We start from the raw sequence: 10,473 nt of genomic DNA on the forward strand, positions 1-10,473 counted from the left end.
TTGTTTTCTGTAGCCACTTTTTAATGTTATATAGAATAAATTATCATTACTTATTGATCAATTTTTAAAATATATTAAATTTTTTCACATAATTATTAAACATAGAGCACAGTAATACTGAAAACACATTTTTTGTCACTAGCAAAATAGTATTTTTGTATTGCCAGGACTTTTCTAAATAGTTCACATATATTGATTCATTTATTCCTCAAAGTAAACCCAGAACTAGATGGTGTTACTATGCCCAATTTTCAAAAGACAAAGTGAAAGCCCAAGGTTATGTTGCTTTCTCAACCTTATACATAGGTAATAGCAAAGCTCAGTTTTAAACCAAAGCAAACTGGTTACTGCATCCATGTTTCCAACTTTTGGCCTCATTTCCTTTAACTGTGGATGAATATTACTAACAAAATAAGACAACTTTCAATACCAAGCCTATTCCTACTTTTCACTTTATAAATATAAAATGAGAACTGAGAAATTTTATTCACAAAAGTAATTCAAATGGAAAAAATATAACTGACATTTCATACCTTAGAATCCTTCTGAATTATATAAAATGAATTACATTTCTATCAGCAAAAATATATTAATGACCTATCAATTGACAATTCAATTAAATCCATAAATTTATTGAAAGAATTGACATGACTGAAATAATATTTATCACTCAGTTATTAGTTGCTTTCTCAACTCATTTCCAATAGATCAAATTTTTCCTTTAGCATTTCAAAGATTTTTATACTGTAAGCCATAGAAAAGCACCACAATTCTAGTTATTTATTTTTTAGTGTGAGTGGTAAGTATGCCTTTGTTTTGTAAAGCAGATGAGTTATTTTGAATAGGCTGATCAAAAAGAAAAGCCTACATCTCTATCAGAAACATAGATCAGATTAAGGAAAAATACATACTGAAGTTAGAAATTTAAATTTTTTATTCCCTTAAAAGTATTCAACCTCTTATACCCCAGTTTGGAGATCACTGCGTTAGACTACAAACTATTAGTCTTCTTAGAGGGCAACTTGGAAATAATATATCAAAAGTTAAATGCATGAAGATATTTTATTGCAACTTAAACTACTTACAAATGAGTGAAACCTGACAGTCAATAAAAGGATTATTAAATTATGAAGTACTGCACATGACTATGAAAAACAATTAAGCAAATTTGCAAGTACAGACACAGAAAGACAAGATATCTTATTAAGAGGAAAATAAAGCTAGCTGCAGAAAATAAATAATCTCTCTTTTTAAAAAACTGTATACACCTGTAGGTGTATGTGTATGTATAGGTGTATGTGGGGTTCATATCCATATAATCTCAAAAAGTTAATAAAATTACAAAAAAGAAAAAGATGCCTAAAATTGAAGATTTTAAAACATACTAATATTTTATATAAAATTGTTATTTATAAAGATGCAACTGTAAGTCACTCTACCTTTTGTTTCCCCTCCTTCAGTTACTATCCTACCATAAAAACTATGAAGAATCAATGATGAATAAGACAAGAATCCTGCTCCTCATAAAATGATACATTCAGTAGACAAATCTAAAAATTCTTTACCTTTCTCAAACTTTTCCTTTGCTTACAGAAACCCAGCATATTCCAAACTAGTGATGTTTGTTCAGACAGAAATGAGAGGAAAATTGCCCCCATCAATAATTGAAAAAACCATGCCTTCCAACTTAATAAACTTTGTCCTCAATGCAAAAGATGGACTAAGGACATATAAAGCTCCATCAGGATAGGGAAATCATAACAATCATTCATCACCCCAGAACAAGAAATAAGATCATTCTGCTATTAAATCATAGATTGAAGACCATAGAAACTGCTAGTAAGTACAGTATTGCAGTTACTGCAGTTTACTTCTAAATCAGCACATATACTATTAAACTATTGTAGACAATATTCTACAAATTACTGAAGATACTTTATGAAAATAAGAACTCATGGTTATACAGAAAATAAGAACAAGTACATTTTTAATCCCATATAAGGATGTTAAATAACTGTATTAAGACACTTTTAGCTTTTGCTTTTGTCCCTGGAAAATGCTAATGTGTGCAAATCATTTCATACAAAAGCAAATACATTCAGAGGTCAGCATTAATTAAAGATTAAAATACATTTTAAATTGTTTTTCCTTTACTTACTACTTAAATTGAGAATTGTGGGAAACATGAACATAAAAATTAAAAATAATTTTCCTAGAGGGTTCAGGGTATAGCTCAGTGGTACAGTACTTGCTCTAGGTTCCATCCCCAGCACTGAAAAAAATCCCACTAGAATATCTGACCAGTGACATTTAGTCTCCATTCTCACTTGGGCATCAGTAAGGTAACAAGGTGGTGGGACAAGGAACTAGCTAGCACTCCACTTCCCTGTCCCCTACCCTGGTGTCAGTGCACTTATATGCCCACTGGGAGGCAACATGATATACAAATGAATGTTTACTTTCATTGTGAAGGTATTAGCAGGTCCAGAAAAGAAGATGAACTGCCATCTCATTCATCTACAGTGAGTTTCAGGCAGTGCTCTACTTTTGCCAGAACGGTGATAAATACTACATGGCCCTTACCTGAGTAGTGAGGTTGCCTGTTAAAAAGGCATCAAGGGTTCTTCATAAATGAAAGAAGAATGGGACGGGTAAGAATATACTATCCTCATAAGTACATTAAACATACGTGATTTTGACAGCAAATCAAAAACAATTCAACGGAGGATAGATAATATATCAGCAAGTGTTGGAGTACCTGGATAACCTAACCTTATACTAAAATGATAATCAGTTCAAAATGGAACATGGACTTACATGCAAAATATACCACCACAAAACTTTTAGGAGAAAATCTTTATAACTTACAGCAAGGCAGCATTCTAGCGAAAGCAGGATTCTTAAGATGATCATCAAAATTTTAAATGTATGCTATGTGAGAGATCCTGTGAAGATGGTAAAAAGACAAACGATAGACTAGGAAAAGATATTTACAAGACATTCTGACAAAGGTTTGTATCTAACATAAAGAGACTTTAAGGCTCCAAAATCCAATTAGAAAATGGGCCAAAGGCATAGACATTTCACTAAACAGGAAACATAGTAAATGAGCTTATGAAAAAATATTCAACATCACTCGCCAGTAGGTAAATAAAAATCAAAATGAGATGTCAATATATTTTTCAGAATGGCTAGATTCTGAAATAAAATGAAGTATTAGAAAGTATTTTATAAAATAAAGTATTGGAAAGGACAGAGAAACTGGATCATTCTTATATTGCAGAAATGAAAATAATATTGCCAATCTGGAAAAGTTTACGTGTCTTATATAACTAAATATGTATTTACTGTTCCCCAGCAAATGCACTCGTTATCTTAGAGAAATAAAAATGTTCATATGAAAACCTTAGGAGCCTTATTCTAATTAACCAAAACCTGACACCAATCCACAAATTCTTTAATGGGCAAATACTGTGGTGATCCAATTATTGAGCAAAAGAACAAAAAAAAATGTTTTTTGAGACAGGGTTTTCCTATGTAGTCCATGCAGACATCGAACTTGTAGCGATCCTCCTGCTGCAGCCTCCTCCTCAGCCTCCTGAGTGCTGGGATTACAGACATGCACCACCACACCCAGCAAGAACACTGTTGGTACACACAATAATTTGATGATCTCAAGAGAATCATACTAGTTTTACTTATGATTTTATTTTGGAGGGATTTTTGTTTTGGGGGTTTTTTTGTACCAGAAATTGAACTCAGGGATTCATGCTTTCCAGGCAGGCACTGTGCCACTGAGCTACATCCCAGGCCCAATCATATCGATTTAAAAAGCCAGTCTAGGGCTGGGGATGTAACTCAGTGGTTCTGCCACCTGCCTCGCAAGTGCAAGGACCCAAGTTCAATCCCCAGTACCAAAAATAAATAAATAAGTTTAAAAAGCCAATCTCAAGACTGAATAATGTATGCTTTCATTTATATAACTTTTATTTTAAGACAAGGTCTTGCTATTATAGGCCTTGCTATAAAACCCAGACTGGCCTTGAACTTGGGATCCTCCTGCCTCAGCCTCCCACATGTTGGGATGTCAGACATGCTCCACCAATTATACAGCATTCTGTAAATGACAACATGATAAAGATGCAGAACTCAATTATAGTCACAGAGGTTGGCAGGAAATAAGAAGGAAAGTGATTGTGGCTTTCAAAGAGCAGGCAGCCTTGTGATTAACTTGTTCAGGGTCATATGAATCTGCACATGTGATAAAATTACATAGAATTATACACACACAGAGACGAGTTTAACACTGGTGATATCTGAATAAAGTTGATAATCTGAATAAATAATATCAATATCAGTTTCCTAATTATGATATTGCACTATAGTTACCCCAAAGTGTTACCACTGAGGGAAACAGTAAAGTGAATATCATACCACTCTATATTTTTTTTACAACTGCATGAAAATCTATAATTATCTCAAAATGACTTTTAAAAATTAGAAGCCAAGTGCAGTGGTACATACTTGTAGTATTAGCTACTTGGAAGGCCTAGGTAAGAAGATCACTTGCACTTCAAAGCTTGAGACCAGGCCAGACCACATAGTGACTGTGTCTCAAAAACATACATAAAGGCCAGGGATTTAGCTCAGCGGTTCTGCTACCTGCCTCACAAGCACAAGGACCCAAGTTCAATCCCTGGTACAAAAAATAAAAATAAAAATAATAAATAGAAAAACATACCCAAGAACACAACAATTCATAAAACTAGAATGATACCTCATAGTTGATAAAATTTTAAAATTTTGATTTTACTTACCTATTATATCTCTCATTATTTACCAACAGACAGTTGATATGTTTATATTATCAATACTCTTTGCAAACCTTACTAATGACTGTCAAAGATAAATCTGGTTTTACTCATAAATACTAAATATCAAGTCACAAATCTAAATTAGGACATACATATGTGGTTTGAAGAGATCTGATGTTTTATTAAAAAATGAGTTCAAAATTGAAGCGTAGGAAGATAAATACCATTCTAGTGATGGTTAGATATTTTCAATGCAAAGACACTTCTGATGCCTCTAATAATCACCTTCTAGGTTAATATGTTTGTCTTCTAGCCACCTTTAGGAGAGAATGCAAAGAAAATTAGTAAGAGGGGAGAAGAACACAGTGGGGAAGATGCCAGCAGCTGGGAAGTATGTGCAAACACAGAGATTGAAAAATAAAGGTAATCTCTGCTTTCTCTTCCCCAATCTTTGAATGCTTTTTATCTTGCTAAAACTGTAGACACTGAGTATTATTTTTCCCTTTTCTAATAAATTTTTGGGAGACAATTATAGGTACAAATATGATTTAGGACATGATTTATTTTATTGAATATGCCACTGTATTAAGTCATTTTCCAAGCACTGGGACAGACACCCACCACTGAAAGAGATTGGTTTGTTTTTGCTCATGGTTTTCAAGTGATTCAGTCCATGGTAGGCTGTCTCCAAGGCAGACGTGGCAGGACAGACGGTAATGGCAGGGCCGAGGATTTAGCTCAGTGGTGCCACTGCCTCCCTTGCAAGTGCAAGGACCCAAGTTTAATCCCCAGTACCAAAAAAAAAAAAAAAGAAGAGCATGGCAGAGAACAACTGCTCACCCTGTGACAGTGAAGCAGCAGAGAACAAGGGAGGATCTGGGAACAAGAAAACACCCTTCCTAGTCATGTCCCAAATGACCCACCACTTCCACCAAGCCCCAGCTCTAAACATGAGACTTCGGGGGGACATTTTAGATCTAAACCATAACACTCTGCCCCTGGTCTCCAAAAGGCTCATATCAGTCTCATTATGCAAAATGCATTTAGTTCACCTCTAAGTGATGACATATTGTTTACAGTGCCCACGATGTTGAAAATTCCATTTCCCGAGACTCAAGGCAGCTTGAGCTGCGAACCCCTGTAAATTTCAAAAAGTTAAAATACTTCCAACATACAGTGACCCATGGTAATCATTCCCATTTCAAAAAGAAGGAATGGCAAAAAGAAATCAGACTAAGGCAAGACGAAAAGCCAGCGTGGCAAACCTTAAATCTTGCAGCTTCATGTGCAACATACAGGGCAGGCTGAGGTAAGATACAATACTGAAGGCTGGTTTGGTGTCATGGGAAGTCAAAGAACGAAACAGCATTACAAGGTGGCAAGATAAGTTGCAAATGGGGAAGCTTATTGAGAAAGAAAAGACAAAAATAAAAAGCTCCCACTGACCAGGTGGGGGCCTGAACAATCTGGGAGAAATTTATCTAGCGCAGTGATGAAAAACCATGGCACCCATGGGGCAGCAGTCTGTTTGTATCATTGAAAGTTCTAAAAGGTTCACCATCGTGGGTCTTCAGGGTTCTTCCTACTCCCTAGAGTAGAAATTTGCTCAGTGTCTAGAGGGCATTAATCATAGGTAGCCTCATAATCTTCAAATACCCAATTCAAACTCAGGCTTCCAAATGTAGAGTTCAAAAGTTCAGTTGCTCAGCATTCCTGAATTCCTCAAAACCAGCTCAGATGCAGGGTTTGTTTACTTGGTGCATTCCATTTCCTTTAAGGGATTCATTCCCTGGGTCAGAGTCCTAACTGCCTGCCCCTGTCATAACTCCTACACTATGGTATTGCCAGTTGCAGCACACTTTGCCTCTCTCTCAGGCTGGTTGCACTCACTGCCTGCAGTTTTCCTCAGCAGATACTCCATGTTTCTGCAATCACTTAAATTCCTGGGGCAGCTGGGCACAGCTACACTTGCAGCAGTATGGAGGCTTAGGCAGTAGCATTGCTGCAAGTTCAAGGCCTGGGATACATAGTGGGATCAAGACCAGCCTGATCCACGTAATGAGACTGTTTAAAAAAAAATTCCTGGAGTATCCACTGCACCATTGGCTTCACTATCACAGCTTTGTACATTGTTCTGTCTCAGGAGCACATTGCCCATCCTCTCAGGTCTTCTTTTGATTTCTGGATGGAAGCCTCCATGACTGTACAACTCTTGCATTGTGCATGCCTATAAAATGGGTACCATATGGATGACACCGAGGTCTGCCACCAGCTGGAGCAGTAACCTGGCCCCTTATACCCTGAGTGCAGTGGCCATGGAGTGCCCAATGATGAATTTAGGAAAATACTTCCCTCTGTGGCCCACAATGAGCAGGGCACCTTGGGGCTCTCTTCTCAAAGTCTTTCAAAGGTGTTTACAGGTTTCCACCCTTGTGCCTGCAAATGTGGGAGTCAGGCCAATTCCTTATATGCCTTCAAGTGATTGTTGCTACTGTCCTGATCCAGAGTACTTGACTGTTTGTTTGTTTGTTTTGTTTCTTGAGACAGGCTATATAGTTCAGGCTGGTCTTGAACTCACTATGTATTCCAGGCTGGCCTCAAACTCGAAATCCTCCTGCCTCAGCCTCCTGAGCGCCTTCAATTACAGGCATGTGCCACCATGCCTGATTGGCTTCTTTTTAATATATTCATCATTTCTAATACATTTAATAATTCTTTCAGCAATCATCCTTCTTTTGACCCAAACTTTGCAAATCTTTCTTTTTGGTGAAACTTTTCACATTTGCTTTTGCTCAAGATTCTCACTGTTAACTGGCTAAAAGTGGTGAGTACCCATGTCACAGCCTGAACCTTTCAATTTCCTCCGTCAGATTAATTAGCCACGACCTTTATATTGAGCCTCACACAAAATCTTAGGACATGAAAAAAACCTAAACAAATTATTTCCCAGCATGAAACATGCATGGCTTCTAGTCCACTTTCTGAAATAGAACTCATTCCCATCTGAAACTTTATGAGCCTAGCCTTCACTGGCTGCGTTCCTGTTAGCATTCATCCATGAAGATCTGCTTACATCATTATAGGGCTTCTCTAACCTACATCTGCAGAGCTTTCAAAACAAGAGCTTTCACCCCTGACAAACCAGTCCCAAGGCTTCTAAACCTAATGGTCAGGTATAGTCACACCAACAACTCCACTTCTTTGGTGCCAATTTCATGTATTAGTCACCTCCCTGGCCCTGGGTCAGATATACCTAAAAACTTTAAAAAAGCAAAACAAATTTATTTTGGCCCACAGTTTCAGCGGATTTAGTCCATGGTAGGCTGGCTCCAAGGTAAAAAATGGCTTAGCAGAGGACAGCTTCTCACCCCTTTGCAGCTAAGAAGCAGAGAGGGAAAAAAGCTGGGAACGTAAATGCACCCCTCCATGTCATGCTCCCAACCCCTCTGATGAAGCTCCACCTCCAAACATGAAACTTTTGGGGGACATTTTATATCTAAACGATAACAGCCACTTTTACTGTGTTTTCCAATTTTGTATCCTCTTAGAAGAATGTGGGTCTTTATCCACTCATTAACTCCATAAACACACCAATCATTGAGTTACACATTGTAATCTGTAAAGGATAATCAAAATATACAGTGAGTGTTTAAAATATTTGTTACTGTAAAAGACAGTGTTGCCATTAATCGCCCTCAATGTACTCCCTCACTCCTAACATTTATCCCATCTGTCCCATCATTCATGCCACTTAGTGCTGTAAATCCTTTCATTAGTGTCTTCACAAGGTGTGATCAGAATATGGAAAATGCCACTGCCAAGTGCCATCCAATGGAAAACAGCCTTATAAAAACATCACAGTGTCTCCTCACTCACCTTATTCACTAGATCTGGTACCAGGTGACTGTGGCTCTCCTCTAAAGTGAAAATGATCATAACAAGTAAACATTTTGGGGTTTTTCTCCTCATTGAGTTTATTGGTACATTTTAGGTATACAGTACAGTTACATTCATTATTGGGATCTTGTACCTTTACATGACAGGTCTTGGTTCTCATTTCTTCCCCTTGTCCCTGCCCACCCTTCACCCCCGCAATTTATAAACATTTTATTTCCATTTTTTCATTTTCTCATATTTTTTCCTTACCCTTATTACCTTTCCCCTACCCTTCCCACTTTCCCTACACCTTTAGCCCTTTTCTTCCTATTCACATTGTCAATTATCTCATTAGGATCTTATGTACTATTATAGTTTATTCACACCAGAGAAACTATTCAGTATTTACACATGTGTGACATATTTATTTCACTTAGGAGTATATCCTCAATATGTATCCATTTTCCTATAAATGAATCTAATTTCTCATTCTTTATGGCTGAGTAGTACTCCATTTTATAGAAAAATCACATCTTCTTTATCCAGTTTCCAACTGATGGGCAAATGGGCTGTTTCCAAGTTTTGGCTATTCCAAACTGTGTCACTATAAACATGGGTGTGCATATATCATTGTGATATGATTCTTTTAATTCTTTTGGAAAGATACCCAGCAGAGGTTGGGTCAAATGGAACCTCCAGTCCAAGCTCTTTGAGGTATCTCCATATTGATTTCCATAGTGGTTGCACCAGTCTGCACTCCCACCAACAATGGAGAAGGGTTCCTTTCTCCCCACAACCCCACCAGCATTTGTTATTGGTTGATTTCTTGATAGCAGCCATTCTTTGTGTGGTGAAGTGTAATCTCAGTGTTGCTTTCATCTGCATCTCTTGAATGACCAGTGATGTGGCACATTTTTTCATATATTTAAAAGTAAACATTTTGAATCAACTCAGGATCCTGAGGCAGTCACAACAGCATAACTAAAGACACTCATGAAAGAGGACTTCCAGAACTGCTCCTGAAAGTGGTAAGAAGGATGGAATAACAGTGTTCAAACTGAAGGTAACACGGTAACATTTTGCTTACTCTGTTTTCCATTCTTAAGAAAAAGAAGTTTCAATTGGCTAATAGATGTCTTGTCTTTTATGTCAGACTTTTTTTTTTCTTAAAGAGTATTGAGGGGATAAGGATAAGTAAGAACTAAGCACAATTTGTAATTTAGGCTCTGAAAAAGTGTATTATTCTATATGTTTGGTATGCCTCTGAGGCCTTTAAAAATTGGTTTGAATGCTAATGGTTTATTTACCTAATGTGCACTGACCCTTTTACATTAGTACCATATTGTTTTACGTTAATACTACATGCTTTTTTATATGAATTGAATAAAGGATGTCATAAGCAAAAAAAGTGAAAGAGGATTTTTGAGGGAGATTAATGGCCATGTGTAATAATTTTTTAAAAATTTAAACATTCACCATATTTCTCAGTCACATCTCATACACTTGTCCCTTGGTACCTTCAGTATTAGCTCAGGATACCCTCCCTCCATATCAAAATCTGTAGGTACTTTAGTTCCTTATATTAAAATAGCATAGTACAGTGGACCCTCAAGTCTCAACCAGCCTGAGATACAAACCACTTGGGTTAGTTAGGTTAATGGAAGATTCATCTGGCTCTTGTAATCTATAGTATGTACCCAGGCAAACATCCAGATCTCAGCTGTACTGACTTAGTCACAACCAGTCGTCAGAAACCTATCGAGTTTGTTAAGTCAAGGGTCCT

General features: G+C 36.9%; 1 protein-coding gene across 3 annotated transcripts in view; it reads left to right on the forward strand.

The window, feature by feature from the left end:
* Positions 1 to 10,452, forward strand: part of Stard6 (StAR related lipid transfer domain containing 6) — a 34,447-nt gene extending 23,995 nt beyond the window's left edge. The window contains exons 9-10 of one of the 3 annotated variants that reach the window (XM_019206843.2): positions 5,107 to 5,237; positions 9,645 to 10,452. In XM_019206843.2, coding sequence (XP_019062388.1) covers positions 5,107 to 5,137 — 31 coding nt within the window. In that variant the 3' untranslated portion in view covers positions 5,138 to 5,237; positions 9,645 to 10,452. Of the gene's footprint in view, positions 1 to 5,106; positions 6,841 to 9,644 lie in introns of those variants that run through there. The other 2 variants (XM_019206844.2, XM_010619740.2) reach the window with 2 other exon arrangements.
* Positions 10,453 to 10,473: the final 21 nt, after the last annotated feature.

The sequence above is a fragment of the Fukomys damarensis genome, unplaced genomic scaffold (genome assembly GCF_012274545.1).
Source record: "Fukomys damarensis isolate Sample0158 unplaced genomic scaffold, DMR_v1.0_HiC HiC_scaffold_30, whole genome shotgun sequence".
Taxonomy (NCBI): domain Eukaryota; kingdom Metazoa; phylum Chordata; class Mammalia; order Rodentia; family Bathyergidae; genus Fukomys; species Fukomys damarensis.